Consider the following 23,287-nt stretch of genomic DNA (forward strand, 5'->3'; position numbering starts at 1 on the left):
TTTCTTTCCCTCCTGTGTTTCCAGAGGAGCTTGAAAATATATTTTCTTTACTTCTTTGTTTGTGCACCAGCATCACTGATAGTATCAGCATTGCACTGGGAATTTTATTGCTCCTGTTGAGTTTTCTAAACCAAAAAGAGCACAACACATTTTTCCCCCATAAGTTCCATGACAGCAGACTACACAGAAAAAAAAAACTAAGTGTATTTTGCAGAAGTATCCTCTCCTTATCCCTTGAAGACATGGTAATGCTCTGACCTTCTCCAAAATCAATGTTAAAGAAAATCAGCGAAAAATCCTAACATATATTTAACATCCAAAATAAATTTCATAGCATATATACCAGATCTTAATCAAGTCAAAACCTGAACCGCTATGTTACTGCAGCAGACACTTTGCTATTTCTTTATAATATCTCGGGGATTACACTTTTGCGTGGAACTGTTCAACGTTGAAATAGAACTTAAAGTCATGTCCCTCCATTTCAGAACTAAGCTTCCCAAGAAAGAACGATTGCCATTTCCAACAATAAAAACACAGTATTTGACAATAAATATATTCAATAAAGAAAGACTTCCTGCAAGGTTTATATTCAAACAGTTTGAATAAGCTCATGAATTTATGACATGGACAAAAACTTGGGCTGTGTGGACCACTGACATTACCTGACAGGAAATTGCGTCATTTAGCAGTTTTCAGTGTTGCAGAAAAAGCACTGATTACTACCTCCAGTGTTATTTTTGGCATCCCTGCAGTGACCACGGTTTCTCCATCAACTTATCCTTCGTCCAGGCATTTTTAAGCATTAAGGATATTATCTCTGTCACAATATTTTCCTTTCTAGCAGCATATGGACACTGTTTGTTCCTGCTATAATAGATGGAAATAATACTCGTGTTGTCAAATATTTAGAAAGAGTCCAGTCAGCTTGTCTGCTTTGACCTAGGTTACAGCAAAGGTGCAAGCTGACAGCACCAGCTGTCATTTGATGTTAATGGACTTCTACCAGATCAACAGCTCTGAGCCTGTTGAGAAACTCACCAGTTTTGTGACTGAAAAGTATAAAGTTGAGGTCCTTGGCTGTCTTGTTCTACAGCTTCAGGTAGGCAAATTTCACTGACTCTACTATAGTTTTGGCTGTGTCCGAGAGACCATTTTCATTCTACTCTAAGTCTACTGTTGCTAACAGTTACATGTGTCACCAGGATACAGAATTCTTAATACAGACTTCCACCATTTCAGATTTCAAGAAGCATAAGCATTTGCCAGGGCCACTGCTCTATTCTTCCACAGCAAAAGACAACTTCACTGCCCTAGATGTCTTGGAATGAGATACAGCAGTGGTACCATTTACACGCAGGAAATTTTTTTCATATAATTTACAGTGGCATTGAGTTCACAACTGTGCATCCTGCAGTTTTCTTATCATCTCCAGTGCCTAGACAATTTCTGAGTGGTCATATTTGGCTTGTAGGAGACTTAAAAGGGCAGGTGGTACTTACTCTTTGCTGATCCTACTATTCTTTTGCCGTGCTTGCAGACAACCTGAAAAACTACATTCATACTGGACCAGACCCAGATCAATAGTCACTAGCCTTTTGATCACAGCCAGGCTGACAAACCATGAAATAGGCAAATTTTGAAGAGAAAAGCAGTATCTCCAAGTAGACAACTGAGATGACTAAGAAAACTGGACCCTCTGAGAACACGAGAGATCATACACTGTCTTTTTTTTCCTAACTTCAGAATTTTGTCTCACTAAAGTAGTATTACTTTCTCCACAAACCTTACCCTGATAGATATCTCTACATTATCATACTGCAATAAGAATAGCACTAACAGATTCCAAAGAGGTCTCTGCCTTAAAAGATATATATTTTTAATGTCAAACAAGAGACAAAGGTACATTCAGAGAGCTAGGAGCGCAGAGAAAACAGAGATGTCACTTGTTATCCGATAAAAGTTGTCATCACATAACAGACTGAGAAGAACTTGCTTCTGTATCAAGAAACAGAAGCAAATAGTATACCTTTAGAACAGTACAAAGAAAAAGCATGCTGCTAAAGGGGATAAAAAGAGATGCATCAAACAGGTCAGGGAGACACTGCCTTTAAAGCAGCACTGATATACACAAGAACACATTAAGATTTGTTAAGGCTAGGATTTTGTGGTATTTGAGATTGGAAATACTAAAAAGTTTGTTTCACAGTTCTTAGAGTAGCATCTTAGAGGATATGCATAAGAAAAACTGCTCAATGAAAAAATGATTTTACAGTAAAAATCTGAGAGGGATACACCTATACGTTCACTGCACACTTTTATGAGATTAAATGAAAAAGGTTGCCAAAAATATAAATGTACAGAAAGGTATGGGATGGGGAAAGAAAAAATGAATTCCCAATGGAAAAATAAATTCAATAGCAATTAGGAGAACCATGTCTGGGAAAACGCACAGACAAAGCAACATTTCGGAGGATGAAATACAGTAAACTCCTGAAGGTGGTTTGTGAAAGATGAGGCCAGAATGTTTATTCTGATAATGTAGCATATGCATTTGTATCTAGAATACATGTAAATAAGGCACATAGGTTCTAAGGTAATTGAGTGACAAAGTAAATGATTGAACACCAAAAACACGATGTTGTGACACCAACAGCCAAAATTTGCTAGGAATATATTTCTAGCCTTTATAAAAATAACCACAACAAAAGACCAATTAATTTGCATCCCAAATCTTCAGCAAATAGAGACAAAATTCACAAAGTGAAATGTGCACTGAGCAAGAACTGGAAGACAGGAAAGGTAACTACATAAAATCAGAAAATTTGTGAAGAAAGGACCAATGACCCCAGACTATTGTGAAGGGGGAAGCAGTGGGGGGGGATGGGGAGGGGAGCTTAAAAAAACAAAAACAACAACAACAAAAAAAACCCACAACAACAAACCAACAAGATACTAGTCTACAGATACAGGCTGACAGCTGAATCACATCTAGCCTGAACAGGGACTGGAATGAAAATTGCTGCCTCTCCACACATCTGGTGTTTTGTTCATTCCCAGCATACAAACAAGGTACCCAGGTGGCTCTGCTGTGGGTAGCACTAGAACACTCTATCCAGCACCCAGTCAACCAAGCCAAAGCCAAAGCTTCAGACAACAAATACAGACATTCACAGGCTCAAGTATACTTTAAAAGTCAAATATGATAATTTTTACTAAGCAGTGAGTAACCAGTGAGAACTCTGAAGCCAAAGCCCGATAACATATAATTCTGCAGTATGTATAAAATTGCAACAAATTGCACACATTCTTAAAACAAGAGCAATTGCAAATAAATGACCAGGCACTTAGGAATTGTCAGGTAACTGTCATTTTTTTCCTTATAAATGTGTCACTAGTGTTTTAATGCCAAATTTGAACTTTTCTTTGGATTGTAAGAATTGACATCATGGGACTGGCTGCAAACAACTGAGATTAGTTTCCAAAACCAGTTCAAACTCCAAAAGCTTTTTCTGGTGAGTAACTTTATGAGACCTTGAGCAATTTAATTATCCCATGCCTTGCTTCTCCACTAAAGAAAAAAAGCAATCAAATACCTTATTGTTACTTATCCCACAGTTGCGCTCTTAGTGATAAAAAGAACAAAGTATGTGCGACACCGCCAGCTGGAGAGGACCTGCCTAATCATTTGGAAAACTATTTTCCAAAACTGTTAGTAACAAAAAAAAAGTTATAATGGCAAATGGAAATTAAGAAAATTTAAGTCTCATATGAACTTCACATTTCTGTCTAAGTAACAGCAGTAGGTGAATGGGAAAGTACTATTTCTTCTGATATCCTATCACTTGAACTTATAAAAAAGTCCCTCAGATAGGAAAAGTTTAAACAAGCTAGCATTATTTTCGTATACACAAAGCAGTTAAAAGCCATTTATTCCTCCTCTCAGAGATAATCCCTGCTAATTGCTCTAGTCATGGAAATGAATTCTGTGGGAAAGGATAATGAAGAATACTTGTCAAATTGGTAATGTCATTATTTCACTGCACAATCCAAACAGTATAACCTGACCCATTCCCAGCATGCTGAGTATCAGCCTACAGAAAAAGACCCATGCGTAAGCCATTCTGACCTTTCCTGCTAGTTTCTGCTGACCTTTCTGACCTCATTAGACTGCTGTGTAGAAAAGCCTAAATAAAGAAATAAGGGAGCTGTTGGATACTCTTGATGGATTAGAAATAACAAGAATGCGTCTAGGTCTTTAGTTACAAACCAGACCACTGAATTTCAATGTTTTCCAAGGAATCAAAATGACAATACGGATGATGATGAAGAAATAGGGAGAAACAGTGTTAATATTTAAAAATGAATAATAATTTTTAAATTGTTCATCAGCATCCTTAACCATTTATTCTGACGCAATGTTATAGGGTCGGGTTTTTAAGTTTCTGACTCAGTGAGAACAGATATTAAAAAACAATGGTCCCAGCACAGTTATTCTCATTAAGTAAGAATGTAACTTCAGCATCATGCTGAAAGAAGGCCTTAGACTCTTCTGGACAGATCTGTTTAATTAATCTCTCAAATCCCCAAAGCAGGGAAACTCTAGAGCCTAGGATACAGGACTTTGAAATCCTTGCATCACATTTCAGCCACTACATCACATAACCAACACTATGTGTATCTTAACAGACAAAAGGATACAGATGCTATGAAAGTGCTAATTCATTAAATAATGCGGTTTCTTCAGTGGAACTACTCACAATTCTCACACTGGTTCCAAGACCTGAAGTAGAAAACTCATACGTTTTTATAACTTGCTTAATAGGAAGTATCAAATACATAAATTATTTTTGCTCACTAAATACGGAGTTTTGCCTTTTTTTTTTTTTTTTCTTTTTTTTTGCTAGTATTAATACCTGCACAAAACTCTCAGAAAGGAAACCACAGCTCGACAGCAGAAAACCCTCATACTATGACAGAAATCCTGCAGTAGTTACTCTCTATGTTGGAAGATGGGGCACAAGCCTTTTTGTCTCTTACTTCTAACTTCTAGGGAGAAAAGTAATATAAGGGAATTTACAGTCAGACACACATTTCAAGTTCCCTTTTAACGTAACTTCTGATTAAAACCTATCTTGTACTGAACCACTGGAAGATTTTTAGCATAAGATTTTTTTCTTTATATGCTTAGCTGCTCCTAAAATCACAACAGTGGCAGATAGGCTGACCTCACTCAAGGAGTTCAGGCTTTATCATGCTACCCATTAAAATGCAGCCAATGTAATATAAAATTAAATTATGTCCATTTTAAAGAAAAAACTAGCTCATTAGTTCCTGAAGTATCAGCTGTGAGACAGCTGCTCAGTTGTCCTGAAGTTTTATAGATCCTGGCATGGGAAAACTGTTACATCTGTGATAGCAGAGATCATTTCCTTCAGCAGCTTACAGCATTCGGTAAAGCTTTGTGTGTGATACATTTCTCCTAGGCTAATCAAACTTACCCCACTAGCACCAAGCCTGCACTATCAGAAAAGAACATTTGCAGTAACTCTCATGCCATTTTCTAGTGCAGAAAACAGCCACTGGCTCTAGATACATAACACAGCATAAGCTGTTAAAGGACACAACCATTAAAAACAACTGAGTCAGGTTTCTTCTACACATTGTACAGTTGCTCCATCCAGGCAGCTGTTCCAGCACAATTAGATCAGTCTTTCTGAACTCCACAACCCCTAGTTAAGACAACAGTGCACATATGTACACCTTCCATCTTCATCTGCATGCAGCCCTTGCTCAATTATTTCAGAAGTCATAGATGGTTTGGGGTCTTTTTACTCCTCTGTTATTAGCCAGGGATTGTCACACAGAGACAGTGGATAGGAACCTAGTATTTGGACATGAAAAGTCAAAAGCAGAACTGTTACTACATTATAACTCTTTCTTACATACAACAGAAACAAAGCCTGTTTGGTAAAAAAAAGTTGGCATCTTGTTGGTATGCAGAAATTTCTATCAATTGTCTGTATGTAATTGAAAGAAATTCAGATCTGGTAACATATAGAGTGAAGAAACCACTCCAGAAAGAGGCAAAGGGCTCCACTTGATGCATCAGGGTGTATACTTTTAATTTACTTGCACTTTTCAGGCTTTTGACCAATTGACGACCAATTCACGCTTCTGAGGAGGGCTGACCCGCAGGGAGAAATTAAATGGAGGCTTCTGACACTGACTGGGAAGAGCGTAGATGGGGTGCCAACAAAGCGTGAGAAAGACAGGCTACTGCCTGGGGGAGGTGGCACAGAAGCAACAAGACGCCTGAGGTAGCAGGTGTAATGTGTTGTGAAACAAGTGCAAGATAAGCACTTCTAAAGCTGTGCTGAATTAACTGGCTAACACAAAAGCCTGGACATAACTTCTCATCAATAATTCTGTGCAGATCCATCTCTATCAAAGGTTACATAGTGAATCTTCCCAGCTTTTCTATGCCTTATAATTGGTTTATTCCTGTGAGTTAGACACAAAAAGTCAAGCTACCATTTAAAAAAAACACATAGAATAAACTTCCCCTACACAAAAGGAAGGGCAAAGAGAAAACATTCCAAAAGGACTGTTAAGATGAATAGGATAACTACTCTGTTATCATATTATTTATTTACGCTATTATCTCATGTATTAAGTTATTTATTTTATTTATTAAACAAAGCTTGGAAAACTTGGGAACTACAGGCTAGCCCGTCTCATCTCTGTGCGTGGCAAGACTGCGGAGCAGATCCTTCTAAAAGACCTACACTAAGACACACGGAAAATAAAGACGAGGTGACTGGTGGTAACCAACATGGCTTCACCAAGGGCAAATCATGCCTGACAAATTTGGTGGCCATTCATGATGTCAGCAGATACAGGAAGAGCAATTGACCTCATCTACTGGACTTGTGCAGTTTGGCACTGTCTCACATGACATCCTGGTCACCAAACTGGAGAAAAATATATATGACGGACAGACCATTCACTGGATAAGGAATTGGCTGGATGGTCACACTCAGAGAGTTGCGGTCAATGGCTCAATGTCCAAGCTGAGACCAGCAGTGAGTGGTGTTTCTAAGGGATCAGTGTTGGGACTGGTGTTGTTTAACATCTTTGTAGGCGACATGGACAGTGGGATTGAGCGTATCCTCAGCACATTTGCAACACCAAGCAAAGTGGTGCAGTTGACACACTAGAGGGAAGTGATGCTAACCGGAGGGACCTGGACAGGCTTCAGAGGTGGGCCCATGCCAACCTCCTGAAATTCAACAAGGCCAGATGCAAGGTTCTGCCCCTGCGCTGTGGCAGTCCCTAGCACAGATACAGGTTGGGTGGAGAATGGCTTGAGAGCAGCCCTGAGGAGAAGTATTTGGGAGTGTCAGTTGTTGAAAGATTTAACATGAGCCAGCAATGTCCTCAGCACAGAAGTTGCATCAAGAGAAGTATGACCAGCAAGTAAAGGGAGGTGACTCTGCCCCTCTACTCTGCTTTCATCAGACCCCACAGTATGCAGGAGTACTGCATAAAAAGAAAAAGGGCATGGAGTTGTTTAAACAGATCCAGACAAGGGCTACAGAGATGATCAGAGGGCTGAAGCACTCTCCTACAAAAACAGGCTGAAAGAGCTGGGGCTCTTCAGCCTGGAGAAGAGAAGGACTTCGAGCAAACTGGTCTAAAAGGAGGTATATCCCCCTATAGCAGGGGGGTTGAAAACAGGTCTTAAAAGTCCTTTCCAACCCAAACCATTCTATATTTCTAAAAGGAACCCCACCCTTTCAGGGGCTTAGAACTAACTGCAAACATATTCTAAATCCCATAAAAATGAAGATTTGTTTAAATACATTATTTGGTCTGCAAATTATTTACTGTTTAATGTGGAAATAAATACACTAAATGAACTGCTAAGGTATTTTATCCCCAAAGCAACACAAGAGGAAAGAATTTATTTGCCTAAGAGAAAATCCCTCCTTACAAGGAAGAGCAGATGAAGCTGTTTGACTGAGAAGGCAGCAAAGGGAAGGAATGCCCCTTCGGATGCACAGATCTGCTCTACCTGAACAACAGTGACCCTAACTGCTCCTGGTACCCGGTAAATGTGCACTTCGAGAAGGTTTAAGAGAAAAACAAGAGGGGGAAAGCTGTGCTCTTATCTGAATATTTTTTCATCACAATGAATGAAAATACCAACTCCTATAGTAAAACACAGCTACCAACAATCAGGCATGAGACTGCAGACAGCTGCAAGAATTGGGTGCTTCTCTGGGGAGGCAACTTAAAGTCCTTTTCTTTATCTATAGATTTGATAGTGAGTGAAAGGTTGTACAACAGCAGATAAAAATCCTTCTTCTCTGTAAATGTTTAGCAGATGACACCTGAAGTTTAACTGCAGGACCTTATTTTCTATGTAAAATGGTAGCACTGGGCCTACCTATCATCTACAAACGCATTTCATCAACAATTCCACTGTCTGTGTTTCGCCCAGATTGCTTTGCAGAATGCTTTTTATCCTATTATCATTTTCAACAAAAACTAAAATACAATAAGCAAGTTTAGGTCAGAAACTGAAATCACCCACAGGTTAGGGCAGGTACTTCAAGTATACTAAGGTAAGACTAATTCCTCAACAATAACTTTAAAACATCTTTGAGCTCAAAAATAATACTCTTACTAAGAAGATACTGAACAATAAGACACAATGCAGTTCTACAGAAATGCTGAACAAGCCTTCATGCTATTAAAAAGCATTAAGGCTAGAACTTCTACATCATGTACTTAAGAAATCCCAATTTTTTTTTCTTTTGAAATCAACATTTAATATCGATTTTATTCACATTACATAGAATTATGTTCTAATTCTTGACAGAAGGTCAGTTTATCCATTACAAATATGGAAAAACATGCAGAAGACAGCCCTCTTTTTCACTGAAACTGTATTAGACTACCGGTATTCAAATAAATATTCAGGTATCCAATATGGTTATCTAAAGCATTTTAATACAGCATGAGAGATAGAAAACAAGAATGAACATCATAGCACTCAGAGCACTCTGATGTTACACTCTGAATGAATGATTCAGAAGATTCTACGTGTTCGCACACCTATTAATTGTCAAGCTTCCTTAAAGGTTTTTTCTTGCTAATAAGCCCTATCTAAGCCTCCTCTGATCTCTAAAACCCATTAAGAGTTAATGAAGTAATGAAAAAATTCACCTGAGAAACAGCCTCATAAGTTTTTTCTTCAAAAATGACCATGTAATTAAGCCTTACGCTGCAAGGTTTGTACACTGTAATTCAAATAAATCTGAAGTTGTTCTTATATTGCAACACAAACATACCACTCTTTTGCCCCAAATTTTTACGTATGTATCCCATCTGTCTAGAGAAGGGCACATATTAACAATGCCCTTACCCAGTTTGATGTGTAAAATATTTGGTACTTGAAAACTACTCACAAATGCCCTCTCTGATGCAGCCAAAGGAATACCGGTCTATTTCCTTTCCAAATCCCATTTTGTGGGATTTTCCCATTTTCCACCAGTGGAACAGTGGTAGCAGTAAGGCTCATTTGGTAAGTCTTCCTGCAGAGTTTACCAACTTACTGACTTAATGGAGCACTCCTAAAGACATCAGGGCCTTTTTCTGTTGTGTTTGCTTAATTTTTTTAATTATAGTTCCAACTTCTGGCACACTAAGCACTCAAATGAGAGGAGTTCTCTTCTTTACACAGTATCACTAGAGCAAAAGAAAATAACTCAACAGATAATTAGAAATCAGACTACATAATCTAAGGCACCAACTACTGAAAAAAAGATAAGTCTCAGCTGTCTTTGGTAATGTGCAGTAAGGATAATCTAGGAAAGGTAAAAAGAAATATTATAAGTTCATTTGACTCTGACCATGAAAACAACCAACAAGAAAAAGGAATAAGTGTGGTCATGGAACACTGCCCGTGTGCGCAGCTCCACATGATACAGAGCCGTACATAAACAGAATACTACTACATTTAGATCTATGGTTGTTCACAAGAGGACAGTTTTAGTGTCTGCTTTATTTTCTGGTTTCAGACATTTCAGGATAAGAGTTAACTACACTCACACTTTCCAGTTTTTCCTTCATTAATATGTGCAGCATTTAAAAATAACAGTCTAACAACAAACACGTGAAAGAAAAACTGTACATGTTTTCAAGGATCACAGCAAAACTTACAGCAAATTATGAACATGATATCTAAGAGATAGCTTTTATTTTCCTTTATTTATCAAGCATTTTAATTACTGTGTGGTGAAGCTCTTATTACAGCACACAAATTACACACAAGCTCTTTGAACACGTTTACTACTTTAGCTGGATAGCTCTTTGCATTTGAATAAATCATATACATTACTTCCAGTCTTAGGAAAAAAACAATTGAATTGTGTTGTTATAAATTAAAATACAAGGCACCTCTTCAGACAACTTAGTGTTTTCCAGAATATTAAGCAGCTTATATTTTTACAAGCAAGTAAAAAAAGATGCAACAGTTAATTCATTTACATAGGCAAGAAGTTATGAACATTTCTCCTGTGAAATCTAATTACATTGGAAGCTGTTGATGTATAATAATCTAAAAGCTTTTAGCATGAATTTTAAGCCATTTTAAGCAAAGCTGCAGCTGGAAATTAGAATGTTTTCCCCAATGCTCTTCTAAAATTGCAGATAAAAATATCTGCAGAGATGTAAAATATAACACCATGTTCTGTACCATCAAATGGTACCAAATTGAAATTGGGTCTGCATAACTGCATAGACAGATGCATGAGAATAACTACTACCATACTACTGACCTTGTGATCTCAAAGAAGGGCAGATTCTCTCAGGAGATTTTTAGACCTCTGAAATCATGTTTTCAGTCTGTAGACATTTCCTTAATCTGTCCTTAAAAAAATGAAATTCATGTCTCATTACTGTTAAAATGATATCAACAAACATAAAATTTCTATCAAATTATTAGTGATGCCTTACACAAACTCACAGAATAAACAGCAAATTCAGTTTGTTTGTAAAAAAGAAAAAAAAAGCAATTTAAACATGAGGAAATAGATTTCAGAAGAGCATGTGATTTGTGTGTATAAACCATATATAAAAAAAAAGTCACTTCACAAAAATATCTAAGATTGACCTGAATTACTGACTGTCTTCTATACTGTATTTCAGAAGGAGGAGATGTGACTCATTAATTTAAATGAACAGGCAATCTTTGAGCACACAGCCAGTATGCATGTTGTGGTTCTGGTACACACTGGCCACTTCTGCTAGCAAAGTGACACAACAGGAAGCCTGCACACCAAGAAGTCTGTCACTGAACAAAACAAGATTCAGGAACAGCAAGGACAATTAAACATTAGTGTTGCTTACCAAGGCAGGTGACAGACTTGCCATCTGTTGAAGCACTTAAAGCAAGGTTTCTTATATTTCTAAAATACATTTTTGAATATAAGTTTTGGAAAAAAATCTCCACCTGATCTATAGTGTACACTTGCGCATATGGCTATGGTAAAGGGAGAAAAAGGAAACGAGCACAAGCTGGTGACAATTCCGGCTCTGCAATTACAGGTACCAATATGCATCATTTTTTAGTGTGTCAATAAAACTTGTGATTCTGCTTGAAAAACAAAACAAAACAAAACTTCATAATCATATTTTGGTTCATTTTAACTTGCAAAAGATTAGACCGGAACAGTCATTTCAACATTTCCAAATGCAGAACCTGCTTATGTGGTTTGAATGATCACTTCTCACCTTCTTCTGCGGCACGGAAAAAACGAGCACAGGAAAGACAGGCTCATGGTCACAAGTAACACAGAGGCACTTCAAATATGCCTGGAAGGTATTTTGTGTTCATAGGTGGTTCATAGCAGCGTGATCATAAAAAAAGATATGTACAGATTCTAGACAAACCTCTGGCAATTTCCATCTCTTTTTACAGCATTGGGAATGTTCTTCTAGCTGTGACTCTCTGGGCATTCAGTTCCTAATGTTTTATTTACTATGACCTCAAGCTTTAGTAGCGTAACAACTGATACTTCTCTATTTACAGCATGCTTAAGATTTTTTTAGGATCAAACTAATTTGGAAAATAAGTTTTTTCATCACGATAGAAGAATTTCAGGTGATAATTTAAGTCTGCTTCATTCAGGCAAACTAAATCAACCCTCAAAAGCACTAAGAAGTGCTTTACACTTCTTAGCGCCTTACTAAGTTTTACACAAACTAATTGATATTTCATGCCAATACTGTTACTGTCTTGATCGCAATGTAAGGAAATGGATACAGTGCACACTACTCAAGCTTTTTAGAGCAACAAAGTTTTGGTTTGCAAAACCAGCAAAGTTTTGGTTTTGTTTTGTTTTGTTTTTTTTTTTGAGGTACACAAACAAATGAGCCAGTAGCTAATCCACTAATCCATCACTGAGGTGATGGAGAGCAGCAAGCTTCACAGAACAGATCACACTGAGCAGACTGTGAACTTCAGAGCAATAAAAAGAGTAACCAAAAATGCACAGGCAGAGAGAGAAAGGGATAGGTAGGGAGGAAATCAAAAGGCAGTTCCAATATCAGCTGCCAAATGAATATGACATTGTGCATGCGAACAGCTCAACACTGCACGCTGCCAGTGGGACAGCAGAGACTGCAAATACAGGTAGGTAGGGATCTGTATAGTCCTACCTCACCCTCTACTAAGTCAGCGTTTTAGCTTTTCCATCACGTCATCAGACATGACAAAGGTGACAATTTCTACTAATTTTAAATAGTGCTGTAAAAATGAAACGATGACTCCGCTCCAAGGTTTTCATCAACTTTGATAGTATTATATGAGCAAAGTAATGTGCAAAAAATGAAAACAAGTAAGAGTTGATAGGCGTGCTTCATTTAAAAAAAGAAAATTATCACATAACTTTTTCACTTTTTTGGTAAAATGTAGGTCACCTACAGTTTCCATAGTAACCACTGCTGCACTGTAGCTCCACGTTGACCACTGCCTATGGCTGCTTCCTTTGCTAGCAGGTGAATGTACAAATACAGCTACACCTCTGTTAAAAGGAGGAAAACCTAACCTAAGCGCTTGGAATTGCCCTTAATTTACTTGCAAACACAACTCCTGCTTCAACATTTTCAAAAGTTTTTCCTAAAGTCCTTCAATAGATAAGCCACTTTGCAAGCCAGCTGGAAACACACACAAATATTTTTTGTAAACTTGTAAAATTAATTGTCTGCATTTTTGGGAATTCAAGCTTGGTGCATACAATGAGTAGCCTTTTAATATTGTCAATTAATTTATCTCCTTAACACTGAACATCAGAAATACAGAAAGCTCAAAGTGGACACACACTAGCTGAAGCTGTCTTTGTTAAGAGCGCAGCGAGTTCCGTGATGCTGTACATAACAAGTGGGACTTAATGGGTTGGAATACGATAATCTTGCACCCAATCACACAGCAATACGCAGTAATATAACAGAAATAGAAACATGGATAAGAAAGGTTGAGGCCTCATTTGGGGAAACATAGCACAATTTTCAGTCAATCGGATGGTGAAAATCCTTTTCTCGCCACTATTACCAGAACTGGTGATGAATTCTTTAAAATACAAAGACTCCATGCTACACAAAGACACTAACTGGCTATTATAGTGAATGGGGAAATAGCAGGATAAACCAACGTCCTCAGCCAACCACAAGCTGTTTTCCTCTTTAAAACAGAGCCATTTTGTTATTATGAGGGTTCAAATGGAATTTGCTACATAACACCATCATAATTGTCAAAGGTATTATGAAAAGTCTGAAACAAGCTTTGAAGTCAGGATACTACCCATACACAAATGTAGAGGGGTAGTATTGGTAGTCTTATATGCAGTTAGAACACCAAAACCGTTACATACTCAGTAAACAGATGAATGACAAAATCAATAGTGTTGAATAGCATAGAGGAGACTGTGATATTTTGCCAGTTTCAGAAGTTACTCAAATACAACACTTAATAGAATTACATGCACTTCAAAGATGAACAGAATAGCATCTTAACACATGCCAACTTCAGCAGTTTAGCAAAAAAAAAAAAACAGTCTCTTTAGTGGCCACTGCTAGAAAAGCAAATCACTGACTTGCAGAACGTACCCTTGAAAGACAGTGCAGCTAATGAAGAACCATGTTCTGAACTGTTTCTTGCAGTTCTGATAAGCCATAATTGAGAATAAGTCTTTCATTATTATTATTATTATTATTATTTTTAATATCTCTATTCAAAGAAAATATATGTTAAAAAAATGAAGAAATCTTCTGGTAGTTTGTATGACACCATTTTTACAGATCTGCCTTGTAGTTTGTTCCTCTCATTGTGCATAAAGTACTGGTATATTTTCCTTCTTGACATACTGGACTCCCCTACACCTGCTTTTGACCAGTCACAAAGCTCTCCTCTAGCAAAATAGTCCAACTGAAAACAATGAATTAACCCCCGAGTCTCTGGAGGTACTCAGCATCCTCACAATTTATTCATATTTCCCAGGCTAAAATAATGCATTCCGTACACAAACTATGCAATTTGTTTAAAGCACTCATTCTGACCATCTTTAAAGGCTGGTATTAAAAGCTCTAAACCAGTACAGAATGCAGAACTTATACTAAATGTATGAAATGAAAAATGACAGATTAAAAAAAGAAAAAAAAAAGGGGGGGGGGGGGGGGGGGGGGAGGGAGGATATTATAGGAGTCTTTCTGAAGCTTTATTTGCTTTGCAAGAACACAAAGAAAATCCAAGAGAAGCTTCCAAAGGACCACTGGGACTCTTGGTAGGAATAAAAGCTGGCACTAGGACAGAGCTGTCTTGAAAAAGAAAGCATAAAGAAAACTTTTCAGACAAAAATGAAACTATTAGAAGTTATAAACCAGTAACAGAAAAATCCTTTTTCCTTCTTTTATGATTTGATTCATCAGTAATTTCTCTGCAGAATCTAACGTAATAGTATCAGACCACCCAAGCTTTCACTAGAATCCAAATGTCATAAAGTTTCCTCATGTCTGAGAAGCAGAACAGCTACAGTTAGCACTCAATCTAAGTTACCTACCTCTAGGAAACACACTGTAAAATTCTGTATTGTTTGTCAAAGACCATGGAAAAAGCCTGCACTAAAATAAAGCCCATTCACACGTTAACCTCATGGCTTCTCCAGGAAAGAATGCTGAGTAAGACTAGCTCAAATCCAAGCTTAAAATTAACTGAAAGGAAGAACCAACTTTAAAGACTGTGGGTTTAAGAACGTTCATCCTTATCAAGAAAGTCACAGTCATCATGATTTAATATTTCTTAAATTGAATGTACATGATAGAGCAAAACAAACGTCATATTCTTTATGGATGGTTTTCATGCATTCGTAAAATTATTAAGTTATTTTGCACATTAGAATAGCATCTGAAGAAGACAACCACTACTATAGGAAGTTTAAACTAGTGGCTTGGATCTGATGCATTACTTTAATCACATATATATTGTATATATTTTATATATAAATATATATAATGCACACATACATGCATATTATTTTGCATCAGAAATCAAAGACAAGCTATCAATCTTGATTTTAGCAAATCTCAGACAAGGGCAGATCAGCAAATCTCATTTCATACGTCATGTTACCATCAGTACATACTCCTGAGTGCAGACCAGGATTTACACAACTGCAAGGTGCTTTCCTCTAGCAAGTACAAAGCAGAACTACAAGCGCTATGGAATCCCAATCAACATTTTCCAGTAATTTTCTAACGTGTTTCTCGAATATGCTCTGTGTGCCATTGAAATGAAAGATGATGAGTCAACTTACTAAGAATTTACAAACTGTCAGAGCACTGAATTCTTTTGATCTCGATAAAACTGGCTCATTCTCATTTTGTTCTTTAGCCCTAACTCTTTACCAGTTGTGAGCTAGCCAATCTGTGTCCTTTTCTGCAAGATGATTTATTTGCCAAGGAAAATCTGTTAGCGCTTTCTTGCTCTTACTCTAAAACTTTGCTTGTTGCTTGTCAAAATCCTCCTGCCTCAGGGAACCTCATTTCCTTCATATATGATCCAATTAACAAGCTGTCTTTCCTCCCCCAATAGCTCTCTATTAGCTCCTCCCTGCATTTCCACTAATTGTTCACCAGTGGATTCTAAGGACTTTCTGTTCTCTTGTAATCCAGAAAAAGTCATTATTTTGCTCTTTTCTCCTTCCCCTTTTTTTACTTTCTGGACAACTACTTGATGAAATTCTATCATTACTCATCAAGTTCCATTTTGCTGAGGACTTACAAAAAATGCTAAATAATCTCAGAAAACAACCTGCTGCACTGCTTTGAGCCATGCCTTGTTCATTCCTTTAGGTATTAACACGGTAACATAAATATCCACGCGATTTGAAAAGCAAGGATGTCTTAAGCTATACGTTATCAATAATTTTCAGGAAAGTTATTTGGCAAGGGTAGCAGGGTTTTCTTCTCAGCTATTTCAACTGAAAAATTATTGTATGTGGAGTCTGCAACAAGCAGGTATCCCTACTTAAGCAGCAATTCAATTACAACGCTGTTCAGTGAAGAACATCTTGATGTGTTCACTACGCTCTGTTGATGGAAAAATACTGCACAGTCCAAAAACTGTTTCAGCACTTCATTCTTACTCTTCACCAATCAAAAATCACAGTTGTCATAGAAACTGTAAAAACTGAAGTCAGTCATGACAAAACAATGGGATAATGGAAAATGTCTGCTGGCTCAGGTTTTCGTGTCAGAAATGCCTCAGTGAATTTAAATGGAGACTCAAGTAGTTCCTCACATCTTGTAGCAACAGGTGTGATTGTTTTTAATAATCTGGTCAGAGTCTGGAAAGCAGTAGTATTGCTCTTTCTTTACACACTGGTTATACTAAATGCTGGAAAACCCTTCCCAAGCAATTCAGCATGAGTCTCTGGGTTAAGGAGACTGAATTTCTTTGATTCAGAGTCCAAGATATTCTGGAGTGACTTTTGGCTTCTGTTCTCAACATTTCTACAATCTCATTTTTGGCCTTTTAAACCAAGGCAAATCAAACATCACTTTAGAAACACACTGCCATTAGTTTCTGCCTCTCACATATTCTATCCAGAAAAAGAATTAAGCTGCAGACCTCTGCCCCAACCCAAAAAGGTCCAGCTCCATGCAAAACATTTTTTAGGTTCTTTGCATGCAACACATGTCAGCAAAACAAAGCTCTACTCTTGACTAACAAAGGGTACAAGAGCCACCTCTACCACCCTGTGCCTGATCACAGACCAAAAACCCACACAAGTGTTCTTCCATAGCGTTTCACTGTGACCACCTGACACCTGATAATTACCAAATGACAGGTGTGACTTACTGCAGCCAGTTACCCTTCAAGCAGATACCACCCTTTTGAAAAGAAAATAATCATAATACACAAAGAAAATAGCTAGGCTGGTTCCATTGCAAGTGAACAAACTGTCTTCTAACACTTCATTGACACTCTTTGCCTATGGATTATAATTAGCAGAAAGGGTACAGTTTGCAACACATTTCATCAATTTGTAGAAGGTTAACGGACATTAATTAGATAAACTTTTCCAGCTGCACTTGAGCTTGAGTTTGGGAAAGCACAAATCCCTGTCAAATTCCCTAACCAAGAGTTTAGAAGATTTAAAACAAAGTGAAATCTTGCTTCCAATAAAATGAATAGCAAACAATGAGTGAAAAAGTAAACTTTCCTTCAAGGGTTTAACAAACACTATTCACCCTTCCTTTACAAGAATGGCATGAATTAATTTGCTTACACAGCACAGTCATCTTATCAGAAAAGAAAAGAACTGTTTGATTCACACAAGGAATACTTAAATCTTTGGGTGGGATGGAAGGGAGGAAAAGAGTTACCACAACTGGAACAGCAGCCAATAACACTTATGAAATGCTGTAACTTCTCACTCCTTGGTCCAGTGGTAAGTTCCACATCTAAAGCACCATTTAACATTTCTATACACTATTGGTGCATTTACTATACTTGTACATATATATATATACACACACAAATATACATACACTTTTTCAAATTACATATACATTTATGCACTTACACACCAATGCTTTTTGGATACTATAAATATATACAAATGTGTACTCTGACATACATCATACACTGAAACTGGCACATTCATTTCCATGGATGCTACTGGAAACATGAAAACTAATAAAACGCTACTGTAATCTTTTAAATGTTTTGGATATGCCCAACATTTACTTTTGATTAAAATACATGACCACAGGAAAATAAATAAAAGAATTAATGTAAAATGCTGAGTATTAGTTATTAACAGCAGTCTTAATTGATGTTTAGCTTATGAAATACTGTTATATTATTACATTCCAGTATCACAAAGAATTGCTGTGTATTGAGCTCATGGCCTAATAGAGGATTTTTTATATTGCAGTTGTGTGTCTCAGAAGTCCCTTGGAGAAGCAATGAATCTGCACATGTACTGATAAAGAAGAGCGAGAAGAATTCATATGAACCTTCTGAGATTTTTCTGAACAGCACATTGGCTTTGGGCACATTGTAGGAGCACAGACTTCAGGGAACATGTGCATAGCATAAAACACACCACTGCATAAAGTGGGCTGAGAAGGAAAGAATCCAACTGATCTCATATGAGGTTAGAGCAAATACACTTCACATATTTTAAAAACCTGCTGTTATACATACAGCATGTGGTACTGAGAATGTAGTTGCATACGGCAGCAAGCCACGTTTTCATGTGTTGCCACGTATTTAAGTATTATACAACCTAATCCCACAAGTTTATCACATCATTGTTATTTGTAAATATTCTTATTCCAACTTGTGCAGTGGGAGATCTCAAACTGCTAATAAGTTTTAAACATCTGGGTTTTACAGAAGCTTATGACTGGTAGAAAGCAACAGCAAGAGAAGACAGGAATGTGAAAATGACTATTACCACCATTTGGTTGGAAAGAAATATTCTGAAACAAGACATAAAATTCCAAATCCTATTGTACAAAAAAACCTTATGCAAGCAGTAAACTGTGATAGTTGCACACTTTTAAAAACAATGGTTTTAGAAAAAGAAAACTGTTTTTAGATCATACCACTAATTTCTCTTTGAGGAAACAAACCAGAAATTACCACAAGTACCTCAGCTAATTTATATTAACTACTGCATTTTCTTGGACTACGCTTCTGATGCTTGGATAAAAATACCACTGTAAAAAGAAGAATACGTGGCTTCTATTTTGACTCCACTATATTGTCCAAGATTCAGCTATGAAGAGCCACGTTCCTTAAATTCAAATTTCATTACTTATTTCTACTTCACACACACAAAAAAACAACTACTTCAATCAGCTTGTTTTGTGATTTATAAAGTCTGTTATTGTAGCAGTCATGGATTCTTGTCTATTTTATGTACTTGTTTCTTCCTCTCTCAAAAACCTTAAAAAATAGTTACCCCAAACTGAGTTGCTTTAAAGTACTGCCATTACCGATAGAAATAACAAGCAAATACGTTGCGGCTTTGTTAAGAACGAAACAATGAAAACAAAAACCATATAAAAATGGAAAATCGTCCAAAGCTAAGCAAAATAAATGTATCTGCACCATGCCCTGAAGCCCATTTGCTAGACTAAAGCACTGGCAGACCGCCAAGCGGGAGAAATTCCAGACTGAAAACCATATTGCAAAGCTCAGAGAGTTCAAGTTCAAGAGCCAACAGCAAGAGCCTAAATACAATCAAAGGAGAGTAATGAGTTGGGGGTAGAGGAGGGGGGTTGACTTCTCATATCTACCTGTGTCTCAGATCATCTCAGTCTTTGTCCTTCTCACTACCATTCTAATTTCAGTGAGAAGCCTAGAGAAAAATCTGGTTTTTCAAAACCTACTCTACTAGCTGCTGTCTTTATTCTGTTCTTCAAGTGTCTCATATAGACATCAAGTACGAATATAACACCATCTCATAAAATATCCTTCTGCTCCTATCAAGGGCAAAAGGAAAAGACTGAGGCTCAGGTGACAGGATGAGTGATTACAAGGATCAGCTGCCTGATTTGCAACAGATAGTGCAGACTACTCAGCACTGAACAGACAGGATAAAGCAAAAACACCGGCCTCGTATATTAGTTACTGCTGCTTTTTCCTCTTCCTCAAAATTATCACCCAAAACAGAAGATGTTCTCCCATTTTCCTAAAACATTTCACATTCCCTGGTTGTAACTGATATGGTACAAAAGTTATGCAATCTGACAACCACTAACTTTTTTGGTAAAAGTCTTCTAGAGGAAAAAGATGTTTTTAAATAGGAAGGATCTCCTCACACTGTTAACGCTGAAATGCAGTAAAACAGAAAAAAGAGCTTCAAAATAAATGCAGGCAGCCTACACTGTGTCTCTTCAAAGTAAGTAGAACTTTTCTGGATGCCTTAATACAACACTTCAGTACTTACGGGTAAAATGATTAGGAGCTGATGGGTGGCCACTGCTTCCGCTATCAGCACTTTCACTGCTAGAAATATCATCATCCGAATCCCACACACAGGAGCAAGGCGAGGTGCCACTAACTTCTTCAAACTTCCTCTTTAAAATTCCACTCATTGCTGCAGTGCTGTCACATGCACCTGTAACAGGAACAGAGGTAATGAAGCATTGAAACACCTGCCTGCTGTTCAAGTCTTCTAATTCATTTCACCTGGAGGAGTTTATATATCATTCTGATACCTCTACCTTTAGTTAAGTGGCTCCTTATCATGGGTTTTTAAACAACTTTTACAGGAGAAGCTGTCCGAAAGACATTTTAACTCTATTACAGACTGTCTTTTCTTCTTAAGATAGAAAGTGCTATCTGTATTCTACCAGAACAGTCAACATTCCACAACTAATTTTCAGGCACAAAACTAAATAATAAGTATTTCACTTTGTGCTTTGGTGAAATGCACGTAATCTCATACAACTCAGTAGAAATGCATATTCATTCACACAACACTTCAAACCTTACTTGGCACCTAGAACTACTACGTGACAAAAATCAGTATTTGTCACCAAGTACAGTTCAGAATGAAATGCTCAGCACTAGCAAATGCCCATATTTTCAATTAGATTTTAGAGCATGAGATACTTAGCATATTGTCAGGCCAGGCCCTGCAAATACTGTTCTGAGGTCATATAGCAATTTTAATTTACACAGAAGTTTCTTGTGCAGCATTTAGAAAGTTCAGATACTCAGAGCAGTGGCACATACGTAGACTATGTCCATTTATACAAGTATCATGGGATTGAATCTATCCTCATGAACTTTGCTTTCTAACCATACTGTCCAATACCATTGTTTCCCCTTCGTTTAAGATACCTGACCGTTTTATCCCTACTTATGGAATGCTAAGTGAAAACAAAATAAAAATTCCTAGATCACGTTAATGCATCTAACAGGCTAAACCAGTTTTTTTTTTTTTTTCTATATCTTTAATTTTAAAAAAAAAAAAAAAAAAAAGTATAAGTTTACTGTCAGCATAATTACTGATTGCATCCTTGTGATATAATTAATTGCAAGATCTTAATTTAAAAGTTACTGATCATATCTGCTCTCTGACTACACTAATCAGTAGAAAGTTGCTGTAAATAGCTGGAGAAAAACAGACAAATTTAAAAAGCTGCTGCTTGACACTTCCAAGCATACAGTAGCAAAAAATTCTCATTCTTCTGAACATCATTTACCTTCAGCTTCTATAAGCTGCCAGTTCAATTTAGTTTATAATGAAGTATTTTCCTCCACTAAATTTCATTTTACCCTTATGGATGTGTCTAACTGAGAGAAAAGATTTCAATATAGATGTGGAATGCTACCATAATGCAACAGAATGATAAGAACAGATGCTGTATTATCAGCAGATCTTCAACACTGAATTTATTTGTCTGCAGAGCTTACTAAAAATTAAAGAACAAATATATTAGGTTCTAATACTGTCAGACACACAAACACATTTAAATGCATATCCCTTTCATGATCTTCTCAACTTTCACTATTTACAAAAAAAATTGTTTTCCTGAAAGAGATTTGCTCAGGCTAAAGACATGACAAACAGCACATGCTCATATCTCAACTTTGCCCTTTTCTCCAAAAGTAAGTAACTATACACTGCAAAGAAAGTATTACATTTCTATCCTGAGGACAAGGAAAGGATCATTCTATATCTCCTTATAGTTTACAATAACATCAGCAAAAAAACCAAACCAAAACAAAAAAACCAACACAACTAAAAAAAACCCCACAAAACACAACCTTACTTTAAATACCATAAGTTATTAAGATACAACAACTAACACAACCCCACTTAATAAAGAAAACCCACACAGTGACACATTGAAAACCTAGAAAAATGGAAAAAATGAAGAGGGGGAAGAAAACCCCAAAAGTTAAGAGTCAGAAAAAAACTCTTCCAAACTGCCCTCCCTGTCCTCACTGTATCTCTTGCTGACCACCTTTTCCTCTGCTTCCTGCAGAGCTTACAGCACTGAATTTGCAAAATCACAATTATTTCCATGGCAACAGCCTGCAATATCAAAACCAAAGGATTATAGCTTGACTGCAGAACAGGGTAAAGAAGCAGCTGGAGTGTGAGAAAGAAAATGCTTACACTGAAACATCTCAGTGAAAAGGCAGAAAGAGTAAGAAAAGGGCTGACAGATTTTACTGTGCAATCAAAACCTAGGTCAAATCCATGTCTAAGTACATTGAAATTGTGGCTACAGGAGTCTTAAAGCTCCAAGTCCAAAGAAGCTCTGTCATAACTGCACTGCAAGGCAAACCTAATAGCTGTAATCATTACTAGTGTGCAGACTGTCACAAAGAGCTGATTTCATAGCCTGAAATGATTTCTAGACTAAAGCCTTTTTGCCAGACATTGTCTTTTGCAAGTACACCACATAGCACCAAGATGACTAACATGCAACTTGCCCCTCAGTAAAGCTGTCACAGATGGTAAGAGTCTCAGTAACTGTAACTGTTTACAGTTAGTAGCAGAAACAACTATTTTTAACGACAAAGAGTCTTAAATTTCCTTGCATTTAGCACAGCCCACATTTACATCAAGCACCATGAGCTGACAGCAGTAAAGCCATCTTATTAAGATTTCTGCAATGAACCCTACCATACGATTTCCAGGATCCCTGGAACTAATGTATACACTAGTTCTAGACCCAGCTAGCA

General features: G+C 37.1%; 1 protein-coding gene across 1 annotated transcript in view; it reads right to left on the bottom strand.

The window, feature by feature from the left end:
* Positions 1–23,287, bottom strand: part of CSRNP3 (cysteine and serine rich nuclear protein 3) — an 83,604-nt gene that overhangs the window by 36,976 nt on the left and 23,341 nt on the right. The window contains exon 2 of the mRNA XM_042822628.1: positions 20,532–20,702. Coding sequence (XP_042678562.1) covers positions 20,532–20,679 — 148 coding nt within the window. The 5' untranslated portion in view covers positions 20,680–20,702. The remainder of the gene's footprint in view (positions 1–20,531; positions 20,703–23,287) is intronic.

This window comes from Centrocercus urophasianus, unplaced genomic scaffold, assembly GCF_019232065.1.
Source record: "Centrocercus urophasianus isolate 14NV4802_14NV808 unplaced genomic scaffold, USGS_Curo_1.0 seq_20, whole genome shotgun sequence".
Classification (NCBI taxonomy): Eukaryota; Metazoa; Chordata; class Aves; order Galliformes; family Phasianidae; genus Centrocercus; species Centrocercus urophasianus.